Source organism: Arvicola amphibius, chromosome 2 (genome assembly GCF_903992535.2).
Source record: "Arvicola amphibius chromosome 2, mArvAmp1.2, whole genome shotgun sequence".
Lineage (NCBI taxonomy): Eukaryota > Metazoa > Chordata > Mammalia > Rodentia > Cricetidae > Arvicola > Arvicola amphibius.
The window spans coordinates 178446710-178473411 of NC_052048.2; the positions used below are offsets into that span (position 1 = coordinate 178446710).

Below are 26702 nucleotides of genomic sequence, written 5' to 3' on the forward strand. Positions count from 1 at the left end.
GCTCATCTTCGGCATGTTACAGGTAAGTAAATGATGTCTATAGAGGCCCCAGATCCAGAATCAAATGGAGGATGCAGATTTCAAACCATCCATTCCCAAAGGCTATGATTTTTCTTGTATCTCCTTTTAAGCCTCCGGTTTCTCCTTCATCATATGTAGCAACATTACTTATGTACAGAGTTGCTGTGACAATTAAATATACGTACAGCAGAATTCTCAGCAGATGACAGCATTCACTACGGCTGTGCTTTAGGAATGATAATGAGTCTTTTCCCTTGGGGAACAATCATGAAACCTCTCCGGGGAGAAAAACAAGAGCCCTGACTTAGTGGATGACGGAAATAGTTCTACGGAGGTGGGTGTGTTGGAGTAATCCTGTCTAAACGTCTAACTTTTAAACAAGTTGAAATTCTTATTTAGGAGTTGACCAAACAGATATGATCATCTAATTAATCCTGGACTTTCAGCCTCCAAAACTATGAATTAAATAAACCTCATTATAGAATAGCCAACCTCATATATCTTGTTATTGTAACAGAAAATGAATTAATACAATGCCAGAAGCACTCCATGATCAAATGTATCAGTGGGTATTGCTAAGTGTTCATCTCAAGACACGGGACTAGAGAAAAAGAATCAAATGCAATGTTAAGATCTTAGCCTGGAGACTGGGGCTCTAGCTCATTTGGTAGACTGCTTACCTAACATGCACACAGTTCTAGCTTCGGGCCTCAGCAGGACATAAACTGGGAGTTGTGGTGCCCATTTGCAAAGCACTGGGGGCTGGAAGTGGCAGGACCGGGAGTTTCAGGTCATCCTTGAATCCACGGCGGAGGTAGGGGTGGGGATTCATGGCCTGGGCTACTTGAGACCTTGTCAAAAAGAGAAAGCAAGCAAACATAAAAAAGCAAGAAAGGAAGGAAAGAAGAAAGAAAGAAAGAAAGAAAGAAAGAAAGAAAGAAAGAAAGAAAGAAAGAAGGATCAAAGATTGGTCTTTGAGACAAAGGGAAAGGGGAAAATGTTTATATAAGGCATTTAGACAATTGTAGACTTTTAATATGAACTTAAAGATATTATTAAATCATTGTTAATTTTCCCAAGTCTGAAATGGTATTATAGTTATATTGAATACCCTTAGTCTCTGAAGATGTATGCTGGATTATTTTAAGTGAGATGTCAATTAAAAATTTTCAATATTCAACTTATTTTCAAATGCTTCAGTGGATAAGCATGTCTATTCACAGGAAGAGATAAAGCAAAGGTGAAAAGAATGTAAACAATAGCTGGACAGAGATGAAAGGTACAGAGTCATTTGTTGGAATTTTTGTGGAACTCAGAGTCTTCAAAATAAAAAGCTGGGGTTGGAGACTCATCTCTACTTCATGACTCCTTACTAACCTAATATAAGAGAAGGACCAGGCTGTCTTAAATGAATCTGAGTTCCCCTTTGGAGTTGCCTGAGCAATGAGCTAGCTCAAACCGTGTGTATGGAACTAGACTGAGGCAGGGCCTGGGGATGGGTGGATGTGCCTGGAGATCTGTGCACAAACTCAGCTTCCCACGAGGTCACTGGCTTCCTGTTCCTTGTGTAATAAATATCTCACCAAAAGCCTAAGTGCGGCGATAGAGTGCCTTGGAGGCCCCACAGTGGCATCAACTATTTCCTCATCCCCGAGCCTCTAGAAAGAGTCCCAGGCAGTTAGTTCTCTTGGCAGATCCCTCCATTTCCTAAGGGAGAGGGGCTGTCTCTTGCTGTGTAAATAAACAGTCTTGCCTCATCTGTTCAGGTCAGACCCTGGTCTCTTCCTGCTTTCAGCCTCTATGCTGCCTCTGAAATCCAACACTGGGCAAGGTATGTGGGTTTTCCAGGCAATGCTGGTAAACAGGAACCAAAATCCAGGCTGCCCAGGGCCAACATAGTCCCTTTCTCTTATCCCTTTCCCTAAGGAGGTGGATCACATTCCTGTGCATATAAAAGAGAGAGATGGGGGTCCTTTAAATGGGATATAAACCATTCTCTGACCAGACAGTCACCCAAGCAACAATGGACCATTGGAGTCTCTGTATCTTCTTTTAATGATACTGGCTTTGTCAATTTTTTTCTTTCCACAATAAAACCTAATTTCTTATGTGCGTGCATGCATGTGTGCGTGTGTTTGTCTGTGTGTGAGAGAGATTGCATGTGTGAGCAGAGATGCCAGAGGCTGATGTCTTCTTTGATGGCTTCCTCTTATCTTTTGAGGCAGGGTCTCTCACCGAACCTGGTGTTCACTGGCTAGCTTGGCTGGCTATGAGCTACAGGGACCTCCCTGTCTCCATTCTCCTAGTGCTCGGGTTACAGATGTATACAACCTCTCGAAGCTTTTTTATGTGACTTCTGGGGATCCAAACTGCAATCCTCATGCTTTTGGTAGGCACTTAACCACCTGAGCCATCTTCCCAGTCCCATGTTTACCTAGCTCGGGTCCTGTTATGTAACCCACGTTAGCCTTGAGTTCGCAGCAGTTCTCCTGCCTTCACCTCCTAGATTCTGGAATCAGTGATGTATGCCACTATACCCAGAAGAATTTCTTAGTTTGTACCATGTGACACAATAGAGTTCGAATCAAACTATACTACAAAGAGGCCCCACTATAAGACAACTAACATTTAAAACACAAGCAAATTCAGAAGCCAAAGAGGAAAGTACTGATAAATGAATTTATGTCAAACATTTAAAACCTTTCCATGGTGAAAATGAGGATAATGACAACAAGCATGGCAGCGGAAAGACTGTAAACAGAGAAAGCCAAAGACAAATGGAGAGGGGAGAGATTCTCTGCGGTCCAACAGAAAAGGTGCTTATGCATTATGCAAGGAGATCTTAGTTTCACAATTCTACCAAAAAAAAAAAAAAACCAAAATGAACAGAGAAATGGGCAAAGAACGTGAACAAATACTTCACATCCTAAAAATAAGAATGGTGTTGATGTGCTGGAACATACCTTCAGTCCCAGTCCTGAGGGGAAGTTGAGGCAGGCTGCAGCTCGCTCTGGGTGCCAGGCTAGCCAGGGCTACAGAATGAGGACTTGTCTTACAACAGCAAACAAACAAAAAGTAGGTGTGCGGGGCTGGAGAGATGGCTCAGAGGTTAAGAGCACCAGCTGCTCTTCCAGAGGTCTTGAGTTCAATTCCCAGCAACCACATGGTGACTCACAACCATCTGTAATGAGATCTGGTGCCCTCTTCTGGTGTGTACATGTCAACAGAGCATTGTATGCCTAATAAACAAACAAACAAACAAACAAATAAACAAATCTTTTAAAAAAAGGAAAAAAGTACGTGTGGTCAAAATCCCTTGGAAAACATGTTCAGCTTCACGAGTGCTTAGAAAAATACAAGCCGTGAGAACATACCCATGCTTCTGAGTGACAGATGTTTAAGTTCAATAAAATGTGCTTCTCAGCAAAGCTCAGTGAATGTACACTGCTATGGAGACTGAATCAGGACAATGTGGGAAGGTTGCAATTTGGAAGCATTTAATTGTGTGTGTTTGAACCTAGGACCTTGCACATGCTGAGCAAGGAAGAGTTGTCATTGAGTGTACATCTTAAATGCACATGTATTATGATCTAGAAATTTCTTTGAAGTAATTTATTCTATGGATAAAGTCACAACAGAGGTTTCTAAATATAAGGTTATTGATGGGAGCGTTATTTGTAATAATAACAACAGTATAAAGAGCAAAGAATTTAAATGTCCATTAATTAGGCAGTGGTCGGCTTTACGGCACATATAGTGACTACAAGATCTCCATGTGCTGACATGTAATTTTGCTGACGTATTATTAGATACAGCATACAAGATACTGTGTATTTACATAATCACTCTGAATAGAAATTTTGTATGCATTCTATATCCTTATATGGAAAATATAGGCTGAGAAATAGTTCTCAGAGTTTTAACTTGTGATAAAAGCAAGGGCATCTTTGTCTTTTTATACAAAACCGTTTTGGAGTTTCCATTTATTTTCATCATTGTTAAGTCTTACTTTTACAATTAAAAATATGCAAAATATACCTCAACACCACTTCCCAAATGTCTCTCAATGCCCCTTCTGATGCTTTTGAAGGAAATCTCTCAACTACTGAAGCGAGATAAGGTTGCACGCTGCTTAAATCGCTTTTAGCTGGGAGTGCAAATATGGAAATGTACTGAGCCATTGTGATGAGGAAGATGATTCTTAGCACCTAAGAAGGCTGCAGCAGAGCAGCTGGCAAGCTCGTGAAGCAGCTTGAGGTCATTCACCCTTCTCTCCTGGCTCAGGCCCAGCCTTCAGCAAAACTTGGATTTGGAAAAGCCTAAGTGGTCCAGCGAGAGAAAAGCAATGTGATCGGCAATTTTCCTTCTCCTCTTTCTTTCCCTGTCTCTGCAGGTTCTTCGAGAACACGAAATTAGAGATATAACCACAATTCAAAGCTACCAAGATATGAGGACATTTTGAGAAGGCTCTCAGATGATTCTCATTCTTTGTAATTGCTCTGTGCTTGTGCTTGGCTGGTCCTCTTTAAAGCATCCAGGGTATTGTCAGGTCCAAAATCCTCCTTCCTCCAAAATGGCAGTGCAGGTGACATTGTCCTAAACAGGAGGACTTTGGCTGGGTAAACCGAAGGATTTTGAGCAAGCCTGAAGGTTTATGTTCACTAGAAAAGCAGCTCTCTTCTGGAGGTTTCTGTTTACCAGGAATCTTGCCCCTTAATCTTCCCCCAAAGGCCAGCAGCTATGTCAGGCAAGAGCATCTAGTTCCGGGTCAATCCAACCGTCCGTGTCAGCTCAGATCCCTACTCTGCTGGGTGTCATATAAAATCTTCTTGTTTCCCCAGCAGTTTGCTTTTCTCTCTGCCTCGATCCCCAGTAAATCTGTCTTTCGGCCTATGGGGTGGTGCAGCCCAGTACTTTCTCTGTGCCGTCTCTCATAGGTATTAATCTACGAGGACGGCCTCTGTCAGGGACGTGTTCCGTTCAGTGAAGTGGCACATCAGTTCCTGGTGTGGTGTCACTTCATATCCGTTAGTCATTTCACAGCTGGATCTTGGGAGGAGCGAAATCTGAAATACTTGGGGCCGATTTCACAAGTAGGCTGAAAACAAGGCCTTCACAGTTTCTGTTTGTAATTCTCAAGCCAAAAGAGCTCGTCTGCCTCAGTGGATGGGTCTTTCCAAACAGTCTCCATTGTCTGCAGATCTGTCTACCTGGCTTCCCCTTGGCTCAGAAACCTCGGTTTGTGGCCATCCTGTCACAGGTGGACGGATGCCAGGCTACCCACCATTGTTCGTTATTAAATTGGTGATGCAATTTTTGTTTGGCAGTTATTGACTCTAAGGTTATTCAAGGATGCTGTTTTAAAAATCCAAGTGAACTACCAAGTGAGACATCAGAGCGGATCATAGGTTTGTTATTTTTTTTAGGCTGTTCAGGGACAGTAGACGAATGCACAAATTTGTTATTGTAGATTGTTATGAATCCCGAAGACGCACATACGGGGATCATTATTGTAGATTGGCTTGTGACAGCTGGCCCTGATTTACTTATTTCCTCAAGAAGACACTTTGAACAATTATTGAAATGCCTCCCCTCTGTAATTACAATAATAATGATGATGATTTTGCAACTGAATATGCAATTCAGGGCGTACACACGCAACTGTTTTTAGCTTCTTTCTCTTTTTACATTGATGTCAGCTGCTGTCTTGGATTATGAAGAACTGAGAAGGACTTTCCAACCAAGGGTCAATGAGCTACATGAACAAAGTCATCTGTGGCCAATCCAGGAAATCACTAAAATAATAATTATTACAGTTAGTATTTAAGGAACACACTAACTGTGAGCAAGGGTTCTACCCCCCTTCTTTTTTAGGGTCTTTGGAGGGAAAAAAAATCTATTTTTAGTACTTATCTGCTCTTAAAAATAAAGTATCTTGTTGAATAATAAAATTATAAATGTCTGACTGCTTTATTCTTTTGTATTTTCTAATGAAGGAGCTTCAGGGGGAAAAGATGACGGACTAGAGCAAAGAGGGAACTGTGGGTCAGAGAAAAGGACAGAGAAGGGAGATGGGAGCTGCGGAAAGGCTAGAGAACCAGACAGTAATCAGGGTCAGATCAGGGGTAAGAGAAGTTAAGACAGAACGGCAGTGATGGACAGAACCGACAGAAGAGAGAAGACGGAAGAGAATGCTGGGCAAAGAGGGAACGGTTCAGGGGAGACTGAGGGAAGATTGACAGTTGGAAGCTAGCCTGGCCTACACAGGCTCTCTCTCTGTGTCTCTCTTTGTCTCTCTCTCTGTCTCTGCATCTGTCTCTCTCTCCTTTCCAGCTTGCACATACAGAGACAAATAAATAAGGTCAGGCCTGGTGGGGTATGCCTGTCCTAATGCTTGCAAAGCTAATGCGGGAGGAACCTGAGTTCCAGGCCTCTCTGCACTACATAGTGAGAAACTATCAAAAATAAAATCAGAAAATACAGAAATCAGTAAAAAGGGAAATTAAACAAACGAAGTCAGACAAAAGCCCAAGATTTAGATTAGAGCTAGGTGGTGGTAGCGCACATCCCAGCACTCAGGTGGGAGAGGCAGGTGGATCTCTGTGAGTTCGAAGCCAGGCTGGTCTACAAAGTGAGTTCCAGGACAGCCAAGACTACACAGAGAAACCCTGCCTCAAACCCATCTCCCTGCAAAAATACTTAGATTGATTTTTTTAAAAGCATGTGATGGTTAGTGTCATTAATTTGAGAAAACTCTAGAATCACCTGGGAGATGGCCTCTGAGCAAGCCTGGCAGGGACTGTCATTCAGTAGGAAGACCCTTCACCTTGAGTGGTGCCGTTCCCTAACTGAATCCTGGACTCGGGGAGCTGAACACTAGTAGGCAGGCCTTCGCTGCTCTCTCCTGACTGCAGATGTCCCATGATTAGCCGCTTTCAGCTCCTGCTCCTGTGAGTTCCCTAATGTGAGAGACAGGGCCTTGAACTGGGGGCTAAAATAAACCCTTTCTTCCTCAAGTTGCTTTGGTCAGAATATTTTATCACAGCGATGGTGAGAGAAACAGATAGGTAAGGCATCGGGGCAGAAGCTTTCAGCTCAGCACTCTGGAGGCAGAGGCAGGCAGAGCTGCCTGGTCAGTAAGTCCCAAGCCATCCAAAACTATATAGTAAGACTCTGTGTAAATAATAATAATAAAAAGAAAGAAACCAAGGCAATGCATGTGTCTTAACAAGTCAGTACACCCCAACTCAAGTTGGAGAAAATGAAGTCAGAGGTCAGAGGTTCTGAACCTTTGTCCTGTATATTTAGTATATGGCATCGCTTTAGGTTGGTTGTAGACCTGGGAAGAAGATTAGAGAATTATCCATAAATATGCAAGAATATGAATCATAATTTTCAGGGACTAGCAAGATGGCTCAGCAGGCAAAGGAACTTACCAACAAGCACTGCCCCATCCCCTCCCCCAGCACTCAAGGGCACACGAACACATGAACCCACAAAATAAATAAAAAAATTATCAACACGATAGTCTTCTACAAAACTTTGCAATTGAGGGCTGGCAAGAGGACTCATTGAGTAAAGGTGCTTGCTGGTAAGCTTGATGACCTGTGTTCAATCCTTGGGACCCACAAAGTAGAAGGAGAGAACAAACTCCCGCAAGCTACTCTAGGACATGAGATGATTCAACTCGTTTCCAAGGACGTCTACCATCTTTTTGACCTTGAATGGATTCCAAGGACATCTACTATCTTTTTAACCTTGGATGTCAATTTAATTCCAATTGATCTGGGATGTGGTAGAACCAGGAGACACAGATTACTTCCCCTTTGCTGTGTGCCACTCCTAGGACATTGTGTGTCATCCTGGACATCCCTGTGTCCCCGTGCCCTCTGAGCTGCCCTCTGGGTTCTCCTCTCGAACACAGAGCTAGCTGTCTGCAGTTATTTCTGATGAGCAGCGTTCCTATCACAGTCACCCCCCAGCTTCTGTTTCCATGTATGCGTCCCACTGACGCCGACACTGGCTTTCTGGAGCCAATGCTCCAATTGGAGAAGGGATTTCAATATGACGTCTTTTGTATAAAAAGAGTTGTCGTGACAGACTCTTGGGGGCCAACTTCTATGGAACTATGGGCTTATTTCTAGATGGTTCTGCTCTATTCTGTCGGTACCCATCATCAGGAAATATGACATTTGGTCTGCGGCATTACAGAAACAAGACTATTGCCATCTCCAATATTACCCACTCATACTGTATTTTTTTATACCAACCATTTCTGAATAAGCCAGATATACTCTCTGTCCCTGGTACACAGGAGAGGATGGATAAATGCTTACTTCAATGAATGGATGGAAGTTTAATAAAACAAGGGAATTAGAGCCAACTGGATGAAAGAGAGAAACGAGAGGAACTAGTTATGCCTGGTTTTCACAAACCAGGTATGGGTGGGGGAGGAGAGCACAGAACCAGTCTGATTTCAAAGCTCCTTACCCTTGGACATGTCAACCAGGAAGGCTGGGGCTACAGTTTTTCTGAGGCAGTCTCACCCTGCCCTCAGCCCCCGAGGCCATTTGGTTCCAAATACACTAGGAATCAGCGTTAATTGCTTTTTTGAAATATCATTTTGTCGGCTTCATTTGGATGTGGTAATTTGCAAAGCAATCTCCAGCAGTTGACAGTCCCTCCATAGCTGTGCGGTATCCAGACATTTCCTGGGACTTCTGCCTACCTCCTATGCAGCTGGCAGTGTCTGCCAAACCAGGATATGTCCTCAGCTGGGATTAACTTGGAACCAAGCAGTGCTTTGTTGTGTCTAAGATGTGTTTAAATGCTGCAAGGGTGAAGGGCAGTCCTTCTTAATCCAAATACTAAAAGTGAAATTTAAAAATGAGGACCGAGGCCATCACTTGGTTGGGTAAAAGTGCTGGTTGCTCCAGCATGAGGAATGAATTCGATCTCCAGTGGCCATGGAAAAAAGCCCAGAGTAGCAGTGTGCTCTTTTAACCCAAGCACTGGAAAGGTGGGACAGGCAGGTCCCTATGGGTTGTAGTGAGCTCGAGAACCTGTCCAAAGACACAGAGTGAGTGACATGCGAGGTGGGCCTCTAGCAGTCAGCTATGCGTGCACATTTGTACAGGCTCACCTCCTGCCAGTTAAAAATCAGCAGGAACTCGAAGATCACTGTACTCCACAAAGGGTTGGTAAGAATAGCAGCTCCGGCAGGTTCAAGGACAAGGTCAGCAGGCTGGTGGCTGCGAGCCCAGGTCAGGAATCTCTATTCTTTGAGTGGTGCCCTCCAGAGTTATGCTTGTCGGGCTGTGAGTTTCAGTTACTGGTTGTTTCTTTTTGAAGCCCTTTTTCTGTTGGCTAGAGACTTTCTCAGCCTCCTTCCCACATGCCTCAAGGTCACAGCCTAGACCAAAATGTTTACAGAGAAAGCTAGGCACTTAGAAAGAGGACTCTCTGCCAGCTCCTGCACTCCCAGGGCCTGGCCCCAAACAAACCCAGCAAACCTAGGAAGGGATAAAGTGGTCTCTGGAACCAGGAATTTCTAGGCTTGAATGCCAATGGGAGAGCAGATGCATTCTGCCCTCTTTCCCCAGCCGCTGACACTACCGGGGCCGCGGCTGCTGCTGCTGCTGCTGCCCCCTCCTGGGAGAAGACAGACCTGAACTTCACACCTGAAGCCCACGTCTAGGTTCACTAGAGACTTGGCCGAAGGCCCTGCTGGGCAAAGGGCTGAAATACCTTTGACTTAAGAAACAAATAACCCCAAACTAACTACCCACTTTACTCAGCAACAACAAGAAAATCACATCTGTCTTTTTGGCATTTCTTTTGTTCTTTTTTTCTTTTTTTGACAGCATTTGGCTTAAAGACATGATTTAAGGGCTAGGGAGTGCAGCTGTGGTAGACAGGGCTTGTCTAGTATGCCCCTCCCCAGCACTGGAAAAAAAATAAAGTCTTCATAACTGTTAGGTTTTTTGTTTCTTTCTTTCTTGCGGGTATGTGTGCGTGGTGGTTGGAGACAGGGTTCCTCCGTGTAACAGCTCTGGCTGTCCTGGAACTCACACTGTAGACCAGGCTGGCCTTGACCTTCAGAGTGCTGGGATCACAGGGATGAGCCACCACAGCCTGGCATCATAACTATTAGTCTTAGGAATATATCAGAGATTCTTCCTCTTAGCTCTGTGAATCCTGAGTCCTGGAGCGATGGTGAGGATGCATACATATGGGATTTTTTTTTTATAACAGACAGGGCACATAATAGGAGCTTGGTGCCTTGTTTTGTTTCTTGCTTTTGTTTTTCAAGACAGGGCTTCTCTGTAGCTTTGGAGCCTGTCCTGGAACTAGCTCTTATAGACCAGGCTGGCCTCAAACTCACAGAGATCCACCTGCCTCTGCCTCCCAAAGTGCTGGGATTAAAGGCGTGCGCCACCACTGCCTGGCTGAGTTTGGTGATTCTTGATATCCAAGTATCTCAGTACTTGCTGGGCTGTTGTGAGAGCTGAGATAGTAGAGGAAGCTCCTAGTATTCAAGCAATGTTCAATGGGGTGAGTTCATGGTTCCAATCTCCCTGGGGACTTTCTTTAATATCTTAGTTTCTTTTACTGTTGCTGTGATAAAAACAAACAGACCAACAGACAAACAAAACCAAACAACAACAACGAAACACAAAACCCTAACAAAAGGGAAAAGGGGTTTATTTCAGCTCATACCGAAAGGGTACATTCCATCCGTGGCAGGGGAATTGAGGCAGCTGGACACATTAGACCCAGAGTCAGAAAGCAAAAGACGATGAATGTTGGCTCTCAGTTCACTTTATCTACTTTATCCACTTCAGAATTCCTACCTGTGGAATGGTCTCGCTTACAGTTGAAAAGGTACTTCTGCAGCCAGAGAGATAGCTCATAAAAACACTTGTCGCTCTTGCAGAGAACCCAGATTTAGTTCCCAGAATCCACACGGTGGCTCATAACCATCTGTAATTCCTGTTCTGAAGGACCTGACTCCCTTATCCCCACAGCCTCATAACCATCTTATAAAGCAAAGTGCATGCATCTCAACAGCAAAAAAAAAAAAAAAAAAAAGCCCAGTGGTTCTCAACCTTCCTAAAGCTGCAACCCTTTAATGTAGTTTTTCATGTTGTAGTGACCTCCAACCATAAAATTATTTTCATTGCTACTTCATAATTACAATTTTGCTACTGTTATGAATTACGATGTAGATATCTGATATGCAGGATATCTGATAGGTGACCCTAAGAAAGAGTTGTTTGATCCCCCTCACAGGTTGAGAACTTCTGTCATAGCCAATAACAGTTACAAGTCTCTTAACTGAGTTCCTATAAAATAAAAACAAGTTACATACTTTCAATGTAAAACAGTACAGAGTAAACATTTCCATTCCAAAAAGGACAAATAGGGGCATAGGAATGATTGGATCAAAGTGAGACCAAAATCCAGGAGGGCAAACACCAAATCCCACATCTTTGTGTGTAGCATCAGAAGTTTGTAATAGAATCATCTGGGCTCCAAATGGCCTGGATGGCCCGGCTCCAGCTCTGCTGCCTGTAGCACACATGGCCTCTCTCCTAGGCTGGCTCCACTCGAGCTGTCAGTTCTCCTTGGCAAACACCCCATGGTTCTCGCATCTCTAATGCCCCCTGGTCACCCCAGCAAGCTGGGTGTCACCTTTACAGCTTCATGCACTGGCCTTTCATGGCCTCCTTGTAGGGACTGTGACCCTGCCACATGTTTCCTGGCCTCGGTGGCTCTTTGATACCACAGGTCAGGACTCCATGACTGCGTCTAAGTTTTCCTTTTTAATGACTTCCATACCAGTGCCATGTGGACGATGCTGCTAAATTCTGTTGCCAGCTCGTGATGCAGCCTGTCCCCCTTGGACCACAGCCACAGCAGTATTCATAAGCTTTCTGGGCTGACCTTGATGACACACGTCCTTAGGTGATGGTGTCTGAGCAGAGAACACTCATGTCTAGGCTCTCCTTTCAAACAAATTTAGACGCTCATGATACGGAGCCACTGATGGGTGGGATCTCGCTCTCGGGGTGCCTTTCCAATCCTCCCAGTGCAGTGCAGGAGGTCTCTTTTCAGTGGTGCTGTTCTAGTTAACAATTACAGCTTCCTTACCACTAGCCTGAATGCTCTCCTAACTTAAAGTTTCCTCTGCTAAACAATTAGTCTATTAGCTTTAAATTCAACTTCATTCAAGTTCTCAGGATAAAGACAAAACAAAGCTAGAGTCTTAGCCAAAATATCACACAAATGGTCCTTAGCTCAATTCCTGGTGTAGTCATTGTTTCCCTTTGATAACTCACGAGCTGGGTCTCCACTTTCTGTATTTTTTCCACACTCTTGTATTTCAAAGCCCCTTTAAGCTCTGTTTCTAGCCTTCCAGGGCTTTTCTAGTCCCAAGTGCCAAACTCTTCGACATTCCTCCCGTAAATCAATTCCAAAGGCTTAAGAGCCATGTGGTCAGGTTTACCATAGCAATTACCCCATTCCTGATACCAATTTTCTACCTTAGTTTCTTTTCCTGATGCTATGATAAAATAGCATACTGACAAAAGCAGCTCGGGAGAAAGGGCTTATTTTATCTCATAGATCACAGGTACAAAAGACAGCATGATCTTGAGGTAGCTGGCCATACTGCATCCACAGTTAGAAAGCAGAGAACCAGGAAGGTGAGCACTCCGCCTGCTTTATTTATTTTATACAGTTTAGAATCCCCCTCCTAGAGAATAGTCTTCCCATAACAATCAACCTAATCAAAATAATTTCTCACAGACATTCCCAGAAGCTAACCTTAATCTAGATGATAGCTCACTGGTGCACCTGGAGGCTTGTCTCCTCAGTGATGCTGGATCCTGCCAAGTGGGGACTGACAATCTTATGCCTTTAATTCTATCCAGTTTTGAATTTTGTGGAAACATAATTGTATATTGTCAAGAAGAAATTCAGAAGGAACCAAGAGACATGTTTCTCTCCTTTCTTTCTTTCTTTCTTTCTTTCTTTCTTTCTTTCTTTCTTTCTTCCTTCCTTCCTTCCTTCTTTTTCTGTGACAGGGTTTCTCTGTAGTTTTGGATCCTGTCCTGGAACTAGTTCTTGTAGACCAGGCTGGTCTTGAACTCACAGAGATCCGCCTGCCTCTGACTCCCGAGTGCTGGGATTAAAGGTGTGTGCCACCACCGCCTGACTGAAACATGTTTCTTGAGTATCTAGCATATGCCTATCATAGAGAATTTGAAGAATAATAACATAGATAAGTGTATATATATACATATATATATATATATTTCATGTATATATGACACACATTTCTTATGAAATGCAGAAGAAAAATCAGGGGTTGGGTTCTAGATGCACATCTGCACACAGCTCAGTTGTATAAATGTCTTAGGTGCCACAGCAGCTAACATACTTCGGGATTAGTGTTCTCATATGTTGAATACCACTGTAAAAGGACATTTTTCATTTATGTCAGAGCTTGCTTAGAAGACAGCAAATTGAAAAATTTGTCATGTGTCACCTGTTCTAATTATCAAAATCTGTTAGAGACCATGAACTCCGAGCATCCTTGGTGAGCTAAAGCAAGAACCTCACGGGCCTGTCAAGATTGTTTTCCTTAACTAATGAATTATTGTGTTGCAGGATATTTGTACACTGTGTGGAGATGTGTCATGGTGATTGGTTTAATAAAGAGCTGAATGGCCAATAACTAGGCAGGAAGAGGTTAGGTGGGACTTCTGGGGACAGAGAGGACTCTGGGAAAAAGAAAGATGGACTCACTAGCCAGACATGGAGGTACAAGATGGAAGAGAGGTAACGCCACATGGCAAAATGTAGATTAATATAAATGGGGTAATTTAAATTATAAGAGCTAGTTGAGACAAGCCTAGGCTAAAGGCCAAGTTTTTATAATTAATAAGTCTCCATGCAGTTATTCGGGAGCTGGCAGTACAGAGAAAGACTTGCTACACTTGGTCTTATTTTAATCGCCCATGTAGAACAATGAGTATATTCTGGTCTATTTCAAGTATGTCTTAATCTTTTGCTTTGGTTTGAATATTATAACTCTTCTAACATTCATGTTGAAACGTAACCCCAAATTAAGAGATGGGACTTTTAGAAGATCAGTAAGTATAGAGGGCTTTACTTTCAAAAATGGAATCAGTAGCTGGGTGACGGAGGCGCACACCTTTAATCCCAGCACAGGTGGATCTCTGTGAGTTTGAGGCCAGCCTGGCCTACTAGAGCTAGTTCTGGGACAGGCTCCAAAGTTACAGAGAAACCTTGTCTCAAAAAATAAAATAAAATAATAAAATAAAATGGGCTCAGTCCTCTTATCAAAAGGTGAGAAGGAACTAATAGGCTCCTTAGCTCTCCTCTATCACTGTGTGTCCTGCCATGACACATCTCCCCTCGAGGACATAAGGCATCTTAGGAGCAGAAAGACAGCCCTCAGGAGACACTGAACCTGTTGGCCTTTTCATCTTGAACTGCCAGCCTCTGGAACTATGAGCAATAAATTTCTTTCTTTTTTAAATTACCCTGTCTCAAGTATTTTGTCATGGCAGCGTATAACTTACCAAGCATAACTGTGAAATCCCATCCTGGACTATAAGCAAATGCCTTTTGCCCTCAGCCAAGTGGTACGTTCCTTGGCGGGAAAACAGGTTCAGCCGTGCTTGTTTTGCTTTGCCTCTCTTGTGGCCTTTATTACTACTACTTGGCAACATTTGATATTTGAAAGTACTTCATAGTTTATTGAAATTATTCCCAATTATCAACTCATTTGGGAAGAATTGTGGTATGATCAAACAGGATGGGCTTTTGACCCAAAGAAGGTCTGCATGTTTCACTGAGCAGCGGGGTCTCCTGGAATAGAGCATCAGTCAGTGATCCATGCTTTGCCTGACTTTGTTTGTTTGTTTTTCATGTCAGGGTTTCTCTGTATAACATCTCTGGCTGTCCTGTAACTCAATTCATAGGTTGGCCTGGGATTCACAGAGATTGACCTGCCTCTGCCTCCTGAGTGCTAGTATTAAAGGCATATATCACTATTGCCTGGTTCAAGCCAGTCTTTTATAGTGGTTGGCTCTTCCTCATTATATAAACAGTAGCTCAAATATTATCTTCTTAGGGAATCCGACCAATCTAATAATTTCTCTGGATTATTCTCTTTTAAGTATTTGGCAGATACTAAAAATTATCCAGATTTATACGTGTTGGCCAAACAGAGAATGCTAGTTTCATGAAGTCAGACCTTGTCTGGCTCCTCTGATCACCATGTAGGGTATCATAGCTTCCCCCAAGAAGTCTTTCTTGCAGTGAGAGAGAAAGAAAGAGTGGCTGGCAAAATCCTAATGTCATAATCAGCTGCCCTCAGGAGGAAGCATTTGAGAGACCTACTGCAAAGGCCTCTGGGGGCTAAGAAGACTGGGACACTAACACTGCATGTTACCATAGCACTGCTGACCTCGGAAAACCGATGGTCCCCATGCTCCATGGCGGTGTAACAGGCCCCATCTGTGAAGTGCAATGACACAGGGTGACTGTCTGGCTGCTGTCAACACCCAGGCCTTCCATGTGCATCTCTGCAAACAACCCCCACACCTAAACTCATGCCTCAAAGGCAGAAGGAGGTAAAGATGAACCCCTAGAAGTCTAGCTGTTAGGGATTCTCTGCAGAGTCTGCAATTTCCGGCGTCTCCAATGTTCACATTTCTACAAGTTTTGTGTCAATGCATCTGTTTGTATTTCTATTAGCATAGGGCTCCTTTAAATTTTCCATCATTTGTGAAATCTGTGATCCCCCAGTTCTTTATACTGTGCTTGGCAGTCATAGCTAAGGGACACATATTTGCAGTGTTTTGACACTCTGTTTCCTTTGCAGTCCATTTGCCTCTGATTGAAACTCTCTTTTAGCACTATCGATTGATTCATTCTTCAATAACACTGAGCATCTACTATTTATTAGACTACAATACATGGAGACTCCAGTACATAGCTACGACATCTATGGCTCCTACCACAATGGGAGTTATCTTCGGCAGGACAGAGAAATACAAAAGAAACAGAAACATATTGTGATGATTGGTAAGCTAAGGAGGGGGGAACTCAGGATGTTAAGGGAAATGTAGAAAATGTCAAGTAATCTTAAAATAGGTGATTAGGAAAGATTTTCCAAGATCAAATGGTCTGAAGAGCAAGCAGAGTCAGCCAGATAAAATATGGGATGGGGAGGCCAGGAACAGAATGTGTCTTTGAGATAGAGAGGATGCATGCCAGGCAAGCAGCAATTTGGAATGCTTGACTAGTATGACCGTAATAGAGTGCAGAGGAGGAAGGGGGGTGAAGGAAAGCAGAAAAAGGAGAGAGCCTGAGCACATGCTGCAGGGATAATGAAGGGCCCCTTGTTAAGCCATTTACAGCAGAAGGGGATACAGAGTCACAGAAGAGCTGGGCATGGCAAGCTCAGTCTTCAAGAGAAGCAGAGGCAAGAGGTCCTCTGCAGAATCAAACCCAGTCAGGTCGAGGTAGTCAGATTCTGCTGCAAAAACAACAATTGTAATAACTTCCACTTCATGCCCTCCACCCCCAAGTTACAGGAAAGTTTAACACTTAAGAAGAATTGGCTTAAAACTGCCTGGGGGTCGGGGAGAGGTGGGGGAAGGAAGCCCAAGGGGCCTCAAAGCTGTATGAAGAACAAGGAGCAGCTTCGAAAAGCTGGAAGCTGGCGAGGTGGCCCTCCCTAGGGAAGAGCACACTAATCGGTTGTCCAGTGCGGAATGGTCCGCCCTGAAGACGTACATACAGGTAACATTATATGGACTCAACAGGCTATAGTTAGGAATAAATATTTATATACAAGTACATACATGCATGTAATAACAATTAATAAAAAAAGTGGCCGTGGATTTGAAGGCAAGCAAATGGTTCCATGGGAAGCTTGAAGGAAGGAAAGGGAAGGGAGAAATCTTGATAAAAATCTTGATAAAAAAGAATTGGTTTAGACCTGTTTTTTTTTTTTTCACAAAGTTTGATCGGGAACTATATAATTCTATGCCTGGAAAAATAAGAAAGTACTTATTAAGACTGAGGTAAGGAAAGGTATTAGCAAATTGTTGGTCCTCATCTCCTTTTTGGAGACAACCTTTCCCACCATCTTTGCAGTTACCTCTGGGATTGTACCCTTTCCTAACAAAGTCTCACCCTTAAAGCACAGGAATCTTAAAGACTGATTATATTTGGGGACTAGCTGACATTTCTAAGGTATCCTAGTAAAGACCACCACAAAAATTGTAAGCACTGCAGCTCAGAGGGAAAGGGATCCTGGCAGTCCAGAACCAAGGAATACTAAGTGTTTCAGCTTAGATGGAAAAGTATCAGTTGGGGGCCAGGGAATACTGAGTGTTATAGCTCGGATGGAAGAGTATTCTGGAAATTATGGACCTGAGAATACTGAGTGTTACAGCTCAGATGGAAAAGTATTCTGGCAATAGGGAGCCAAGGAATAGCACAGGTCACAGTAAACATAGCAGTTTGCAATCCTGCTCTAGGGAAAGGTTTCCCCCAATGTAACAGCTCTTCTTGGGCAGGAAAGGGTTTCCCCAGTGAAGCTGTTACAGTTCAGCTCTGGTGCCCAGGACAGTAGCAACTCTGCTAGGCTAGGGGAAGGTGCAAAAGGTCTTCACCCAAACCTCATTCAAGAGTCCAGGAGAGTGGCTGCCTCTGCCAGGTGGAAAAGGGGCAGCAGCAAACTGAACAGGTGCAGGGCTTATACAGGGCTTCTGAGGGGCAGAGGTTTTCCAGGGAGAAGAGTATCAGGATGGGAATTGGTCAGATTTCAGTCCCTTGAGCTCATATTGATTAGATAGCTCCTCAGGGATTTGTTGGTTTTCTGCTCAGTGATTGGTTCATTTCCCTGCACAGGGATTGGCTGATTTTCATCTTAGTTGTTCAGAAGCAGATTTGGCTCTGGTTTCAGGGTCAAAGTATATTTCTTTCACTGGCCTTTTTTAACCTTCTGGCTCTCATTTCAGAGTCAGGGCATATTTCTTTCACTGTCTCTGATTCTAGGGTCCAAGTGTGTTTCTTTGGGTCTAGTTTCAGAGTCAGGGTGCATTTGGTTCTGGGTTCAGGGCGAAAGTATTATTTCACTGGCTTGGGTCTCAGAGCCAGGGTGGGTTTCTTTCACTAACTCTGGTTTTAGGGCCAGGGTGATTTTCTTTTACTGGTTCTTTTGCCCTACAAAAATTTCTTCAGTGGAAATGAATCCCACAAAGAGATGGAGAGGGCTGATGGGCAGGTTAACGATCATAAACAAAGAGAGCATTGGTTCACTTGATCATTTATTGAGAAACTCTTTGCTTGAGTTTTTTCACTCTCAGCTTGACATAAAGACACCATCCAAGCTTTCAGGAGTCCAACCTCTTAGGCAAGGAGTGACACATTTTTTTGGTAATGTCAATGGCTAAGCAAGGAAGTAAATATTTATACCCTGACAAACAGCTACTACGTGGGTGTAGTGATATTTGGTTTGTAATCTTACAAATAAAGCTTACCTGAAGATCAGAGTGCAGACCTAAGTCACTAGTTAGCCATAGAGGGCAGACACATCTTTAATCCCAGCACTTGGGCGACAGAGGCAGATGGATCTCTGTGAGTTCAAGGCCCACCCTGGGCTGCACAAAATTGATCCAGTCTAAAAGAGAAAGAATGGGGTGGTGGTGGCTCATACCTTTTAATCCCAGCACCTGGGAGACAGAGGCAGATGGATTTCTGTGAGTTCAAGGCCCACCCTGGGCTGCACAATATTGATCCAGTCTAAAAGAGAAAGAGTGGGGTGGTGATGGGTCATACCTTTATTTCCAGTACTTGGGGGGCGGGGGGGTTACTTGCCTTTAATCCCAGCACTAGAGAGGTGGAGACAGGAAGGGATATGGCTGGGCAGAGAGAGGAATATAAGGCGGGAGGAGACAGGAGCTCAGAGCAATCTGAGGATTCATAGAGATGAATGCAGTCTGAGGGTTAGCAGAGACAGGATCTCCGCTTCGGTGTGAGCATTGGTAGAGTAAGAACTCTCTAGTGGCTGATTCTCTGCCTCTCTTATCTTCAGCATTAACCCTGGTATCTGACTCTTTTTTTTAATACTGATTAGAATTCGCGCTACAGATGGGAGTATTATCTATCTTTGCCATATATTTAGACCAGGTGTTCCTTTTGTGATAAGAAGCTGGGATGATGCCCTTCTGGCTTTCTGAACAGTGTGTGTATTGGGGGGGAAGCCAGGGTGACGGTGTACTCACTATTGCTTCTGAAGAGGACATGGTCTTTTCTCAAGCGTTTCTCTCTTTTCAAATGTTTGGGTTAAATTTATGTTAAAATCAAAAGCAAGCAGACCTACCAACAGAGACAATTGATGATGCACAGCTTTCCAACTCTAAGAACGTTCTCCTGGTATGTGGTTTAATGTCGTTTCTGGAAGAAAAAAAAAACGACGCCACAAGAATATTATTAGTAGGAGAGGGCTCACAAGAAATGTTTACAATGTAGACATTACATTAGAGACTGTAAGCAGAACACACTAGCTTTTCCTTTTCTTGCCTCCGCCTGACCCTGGAACACGGTGACAAGGACATTTTTTTTTTAACCTCAGGACAAGTCCAGAGACAAAGACCATACACTATTATTGCACTTCAATTCTCTTCACCACTGTTTCCTTAAAGGATTTATGATCAGGCTAGGGCAGTGGTTTCCAAAGTCGGAAAGGTATTCTCTTTCCAAAGCGGATTTCATTTTCCCTTCCTGTTCTATAACTAAGATTTTTTTTCCCCCAAAAAAATGTTCTTGTCTTTGTCTTTACCTGCAGCTTGTAAGAAAAGTCCTCATTGCCACTCCTCTTCCAGCCTCGCGGGAAAGCTTTCTCGGGAGGGTCAGCTAGGAAAGGACAGCGTGGGAAACCGGAGGAAGCTGCCGCCAACCAGCCAGTCCCCGCCCAGCGCGTTTGGGTTCGCGGTGCGGCCCCTTTAAGAGCAGGCCACGTCCCCGCCCTCCTCCTGGCGGGGCCGGCGGTCGGTGGCGGCCGCTACGGTGCTGACAAGATGGCGGCTGGCGGGGCTGTTGCTGCGGCGCCCGAGTGCCGGCTTCTGCCCTACGCGCTGCACAAGTGGAGCTCCTTCTCCTCCACCTACCTTCCCGAGTAAGTGCGGGGCCCCGCGCTCGAGCTGTCGGCGCTGCTCGGCGGGAGCGCGGTCGAGCCGAGCGTGCGGTGGAGGGCAGCGGAGCCGAGAGGCCCAGGCGGGGCCTGTGAGGGGGACGCGCGGCCTCCGGAGCGGAGCGTCTCGGCGCGGCGGCCGAGAGCTCCGGCCTGGCGGGCCGAGGCCGGGGTGAGGGCCCGGGGAACGAGCTCGGGGCGGCGGCGAGGGAGTTGAGGTGGAGCGGGGCTCGGGGTCCGGCGGGCGGGCGAGCGGGCGGGCGTGCGAGCCACCCCCGCCATCAGAGGTGGCCGGGGCGTCGGGGACCGGGCCCTTCCAGGGCGCCTCGGCCCGTGCAGCCGCGGAGTTCCGGAGCCCGCATTAAAAGTGCTTAGCTCTGCCCGGGCGGTGGGAGAAGTTAGGGAGCCCATCTGCATCCCGGCAGGAACTTGGAGGGCTTTGCTGTGGGGGCTGGAAGTTCTGGGGAAGCTAGGGAAGGAGGCAGGTCTGGGGGCGTGCTTGCTCGCCTTACGGAACTACCAGCTCAGCAGAAAGGGCTTCAGGAGCAAAACAGAGAACTGATGTATTTTTCTGTAGCTATACAAATAAAATGACTGCCTCTCGGCAGTGCACAGAACAATGATTCCTCGCCCCCCCCCCCGCATTTATATTTTTACAATCCCTCACATTTGTCCAGATGTAGCGTCTCAGGCAGAACTCTCAAAGCGAAGCTGCCTGTAGAAGAATCTTCCTAGACTGCCAACCTGCCCTCCTACTCACCAGGTCAAGGGTTGCCAATGAGACATTGTAGCCCTGGCCCAGCGCAGGCTGCTGACCTGTGGTCTCATCTGGCCGGTTGTGGCCTGGTGGTGGCTGCTACATGGCCACATCCCCGATTGATGTTGGAACCCAGCTTTTAATTTGAGGGTGAGCTGGATCAACACTAACCTTCAGTTGAAGTTGCCATGTGTCCGTAGGTACCAGAACCTCTGTTTTTGTTTGCTTTTTGTTTTGGCTAACTCTTCTTTGACTCCGAAGCTACTTCACGTTTTTCTGGGTCTAGGTTAAAGAGTTGGTGGCGTTCCACTACCTCGAATGGCGTTTTTCTTTTTCTGATCTTGAGGGAGACTACTTACAGATTAGGTTGGCTGCCCTCCCTTTAAACTTCTGGTGTAGGCACAAGACTTGGAAATCCCAAATCCCATTTGAGTTACCTGTTTTGTATGGGCACGTTAAAGAAGAAAGCATTTCTTTAGAGTTGATCTGGTGGGATAGTGACTTTAATCAGATGCTGATTTGGAGTGGACGGAACCTGCTATTGCAGTTTAAATGTAACTGGGAGAAATCCATCGCTATAGGTTTCTTAAGGCCGTTGGAAAAATAGTATGCAACACACATATAACTTGTACCCTCGTTTAGTGTATTTTGTTTAATCTCAGTGACATTTTAAAAATGTAGTATAGGGGGGCTGGAGAGATGGCTCAGTGGTTAAGAGCATTGCCTGCTCTTCCAAAGGTCCTGAGTTCAATTCCCAGCAACCACATGGTGGCTCACAACCATCTGTAATGGGGTCTGGTGCCCTCTTCTGGCGTGCAGGCATACACACAGACAGAATATTGTATACATAATAAATAAATATTTAAAAAAAAAAAATTTAAAAAAAAAAATGTAGTATAGTTTTTTATTTTAAAGCACTGTAGAGTTTAGTAATCTGAAAACTTTCCTTTGAAGGAGAGTGGTTGAGTGTTACGCGGCTTGAGATTGAGAATTTTGTCAGGCTAGTTGGTGTGTGCCTACTTTAATTGTAAAATTCTTGGTTCTGAATTTATGTTAGTAAGCATGACTGTTATAACTTTGTATGATGGGAAGTTTAAGAAAGGGGTTGATTTTTTTTTTGAGATGGGGTCTAAATGACCTCCAATGGGGTGAGACAGTAAAAGGTATTATGCAATGTCTTAAGCAGGTGCGATTTTTTTTAAGTGTAGCCAACCATTTGTTGAAATTGTTTCACAAAACAGCAAATATTTATTGACAGAAATCTAGGCATTTTGGGGGTGGTGAGATCTTATGTCTTTCATATGCCAGTCTGTATTATGAATACTTCAAGTGTTTAAACTCATTTAATCCTTAACAGTTTTTTTTTAAGACTCTCAAAAAGCTGAGCTGTGTAGGAGATGCTTGTAATGCAAGCTCTTAGGAAACAGAAGCAAGAGAATCAGAAATTTGCTGTCATCCTCAGTTCCATAGTAAAGTTAAGGTTAACCTTGGCTATCTGTGTGATACCTGTGATGTCCTCTCTGCCCTCCCAGGTCTCCATTTTCCAGATGTGGAAACATGGAGAGGCCATTCACCTGTGTGAGACTGGACTCTGGCTCCACCGTCCCTGACCCTAACCACTGCTTCTTTATTGCTTCTATACAGATGTTTGTATGAGGAATCATAGAAAGAATTCCTCAAGTAAAGGTGTTTGTATTTTAGTTAGCTGTTTAAAGACAGGTAAAGGTCTAGAGAGTGTTTTCTGTACAAGCTTGAGGACCCAAGTTCAAATCATAGCATGGACAGATTCATATGGCGAGTCTGTCACCCTGTTGCTCTTGGTGGGGTAGAGACTGGAAGAACCCTGAGGCTGAGTCCCAACCTACTTCTAGGTTCAGTGAGAGACTCTGACTTTAAGGAACAAGGTGGAGTGTGATAGAGTAGGGTACCTTATGTCCTCCTGGCCTCTCTGGCACACACACTTTTCTGTGCATATATACCACATGTACATAGGACTACCCCACCCCCCACACCATGAAGTCACGGAAGAATTCCAATCTCAGGTTTCTTTCTAGAAAGCCATTTCTCCTTTAACTCTTAAGGTTGATTTGAACCTTAAAATGTTAAAACAAGTCTAGTTAAAGATAGCACATTTTTTAAAAAACTTGGAAACTAATATTGGCCTTTTATTTTTCCAGTGTGTTTAATTTGCTTGTATTTTACCTGTTTCTAAAATTTATACCTAATTTGAGAACTAAAAAGGTACATGTAAGTGATCATTGATAGAATTGAACATACTACATGTAAAAACATTTTATAGTGATCCCTATTCTTAGATGTTTATTGTTGTAGGTTGTGATAATGTTGGCTGTAGTTACTCACTGTCCCCGAGATGCTTTTTTTCATATAGTTTTGTTTAATCTTAAGCACAAACCTGCAACGAGTTTCCTGTGTTTTACAGATGACAAAGCTGAGACAATATGTAAGATACTTGCCCACACCATACAGCTTTCCAGAGGTTTGACAAGCTCTTCTTTAAGCCCACTATTTACTGGCTCTACCAATAACAAGCAGTTATTGTCTTCGGTTCTCTACCAAGCAGTTAGATGAGTTCCTAGACTTAATCTCTGCCCAAACACCAAGATGAATGTGATACATGTTTTACAGCTAGGGAACCTGAGATACAGAGGTTACCCTGCTCAGATCTGAGGAGGAGGACTCTTGTCCTGGGCTCTCTGACTTCCTTAACAAGTTCCTTGAGCTGCTTCAGTATGCAATGTGATTGTTCTGTGCCTGCAGACAAAATTTGCTCTTAAGTTAGAACAGTGAGGGGTATTTTATATTGGTATTTATGGTTTTGCTATGAAAACTGAGTCTTTAAAGCTGACTTTACATCTTTGATAATTCCATTGGTGGGGAGTAATTCTCAAATTTATTTTATTTGAATGAATTAAATAATTTTAATAGTAACATTTGGTTAAGATAGGCGAATTTATTTCAGCTCAACTAATTAAAAATTTTCACATTTAAAAATAAGTAGGTGTTTTGTTCTCATTGCAGAAATGGACAAAGTTTGTAGTTAGAATAGTTTTTAAATATCCACAGAAACAAATGTAAATTACCCTAATCCCCCCATGCAGAGATTCCTGCCCATCCTTCAGATTCATGATTCCAGATCTGTCATGCCTGCTTATATTTTCAGCTTAGTATTTAATGTCCTTTTTTTGCTCTTTAGTATACTTAAGTAAGTAGAGCTGAGCATTTCTAATTGAAAATTCATTAGCTCTGAAATCTGAAACTTTTGAGCATCTATGTTTTGGATTTTAGAGCATATGGATTTGGGGACAATTTGGATTTTTAATTTCTGTATTAGAGATTCTTAGTCATCAAAGTCCAAAATTTAAAGAACTCCAAAATCAGAGAGAGATATTCTGTTCCAGTCATTTTGGGTAAGGGACGTTCATTTTATATAATAGACATTTTCTTATGAGATTGAATATTCTTTTTTTTCACTTGCATGGATACATTTATATTCTAGACAGTGATTTTTATTTAATTGGTTTCCTATTTAACCTTTTACTTTAATTTTATCTTTGCTTTTGCTATTCTTTGGTAACTATGAATAGTGAGATTCTTTGATAATTTTTTTTAAAGATAGAGCCTTATGTAGTCAGTCTTCCAACTTGTTTTCTAGCTGAGTTTGTTTCATAGCCCAGTCAACCTTGAACTTGCTGTGTGTTTAACTGTTTGTCTTTGAACCTCCTGCCTTTTACTCCCAGTTGCTGGGCTTACAAGATGCACCACTACACCTGGCACTGATGAGGCAGAATAAAAGGAAACTCCTTAGTTCTGAGTTATAGGTGTTGAATGGCTGGATTAAAAAGGCACTTTAAGCAAGACTATTTGCTGTTTTCTGTAGACTGTTGAATTCTGGGTACCTGGGCTAGGTCATTAACATTCTTGGTAATTTAGAATCACATTGTTTCTGTTTTTAATTTTGTTTGTTTTTGTTTTATTTTGTTTTGAGGCAGGGTCTCACTATGTAGCTCTGATTGTTGTGGAACTCACTGTGTAGACCAGGCTGGCCTCCAACCCATAGAGATCCTTCTGCCTCTTCCTCCCTAGTGTTAGTACTAAAGGTGAGCATCAACATGCCCAGCTTCATTTGTTTTCTGAAACAAGGTCTCACTCTATAACCCACGCTGGCATAGAATTTACTATGTAATCCAGGCTGAACTTCAATTTGAACCAACATTCTTGCCTTAGCCTTTAACTCGAGCACTTGGGAAGCAGGGGCAGGTAGATCTCTGTAAGTCTGAAGCCAGCTAGTATATATAATGAGATCCTGTCTATGAAAAAAAAAGTAGAGGAACAAATGGCTCTAATATTTGCATTAACTTTTTGGGCATGATACAGGAAGTTCTTGATGTTTCATATGCAGATAATATGTATTTCAATGCTTTATAACCATTCAATTCTGCTACATTTCGGTCATTCAGGAATTACCTTTAGAAATGAGAGATTTCCTGATTTTACTTAAGTCACATTTTTATTTATGGCTTGTGTGTGTGCATGTGCTTGTGACAATCAGGACAATTGGGAGTTAGTTCTTTCCATCCTATGTGGGGTCTTGGGATTAAATGCAGGTCGTAGGTTCGCTGGCTTTTACTGCTGAGCCATCCTGATGGTTTAGAAATGAGAGATTTATAGAATGTTTCAAAAAATGATTATTGCTTATTTATAATACTAGCTATTAAAGTCTGTGAAAAATTATTTTAGAGAAGAAAATTTATAGAATGGTTGATCTCTATAGGCTGAATATAGACTATTGATATATTGTCTGAATTACCTCTGAGGGCAAACCCTGTGGATCTTGAGATGGTCAGGCTTGTTGGCAAGCACCTTGACCTGCTGAGAACTCTACCCTCACACCCTCACATTCTTTTTGAAGACAGGGTCTGTCTTATTAGGCTAGGCTAGTGAGCTGCTGGGATGGATCTACCTCTCTGACCCTCAGCGCTGCCACGTCTGCTTTCCATGCGTGTGCATGTGCGGGGAGCTGAGCTTCAGAGCTTCCTCACGCTGTGTAGTAACAGTTTGCCGGGGAGCCATCTCCCCATTTTTTAATGTGGTAGGTGCTTTCTGTTTCTTTTTGTTTTGTTTTGCCATTTATTTATCCTTTGTTTATTTGAATGCTTTAGAGTTTTATGTTTTCTTTTGTCAGTTTTATTGTTATTTCCTTTTTCATTAAAATAATTTCTATTATAAATAGAATTATTTCCTTTTAAAAAATTGATTAGGGGCTGGAGGGATGGCTCAGTGGTTAAAACCACTCATTGTTCTTCCAGAGGACCCAAGTTCAATCCCCAATACCCATGTATAGCTCATAACCACCTGTATACTACACCTTCTTCTGGCCCCTGTGGTCACTTACTCTCAGATAATGTACATACAAACATATACAAACATATATACACGTAATGAAAAAAATTTAAAAATTTTTTATGAAATTCTTTGGCAATTTTACATATGCATATGATGGTTCTGTTTTTTCTTATCTCCCTTCTCCAACAAATCCCTTTCCCACACTTATGTCTTTCTTTGGTATTGCATTGTGGCCCAGTAATGTAATAGTTTTTGTTTTGCCTTTAATATTGGCATTCTTTGGGAAAGCAGTTTTCTCGTCAGCGGACTTTAGGATAA

The 26702-nt window shown here is 43.2% G+C and overlaps 1 protein-coding gene and 1 long non-coding RNA gene across 3 annotated transcripts in view; one reads left to right on the top strand and one right to left on the bottom strand.

Moving 5' to 3' along the window:
- Positions 1-3225: 3225 nt before the first annotated feature.
- Positions 3226-20034, bottom strand: LOC119807965. The gene is made up of 3 exons (XR_005284380.1): positions 19913-20034; positions 19454-19527; positions 3226-5816 (listed from the first exon to the last, which is right to left on the bottom strand). It is a non-coding gene; the product is annotated as an uncharacterized LOC119807965 (long non-coding RNA).
- Positions 20035-20102: 68 nt separating this feature from the next.
- Mkln1 (muskelin 1) overlaps positions 20103-26702 on the top strand; it is a 127914-nt gene continuing 121314 nt past the window's right edge. Inside the window, exon 1 of one of the 2 annotated variants that reach the window (XM_038320221.2) lies at positions 20103-20248. In XM_038320221.2, the coding sequence (XP_038176149.1) occupies positions 20151-20248 (98 nt within the window). In that variant the 5' untranslated portion in view covers positions 20103-20150. The remainder of the gene's footprint in view (positions 20249-26702) is intronic. The other variant, XM_038320222.2, reaches the window with a different exon arrangement.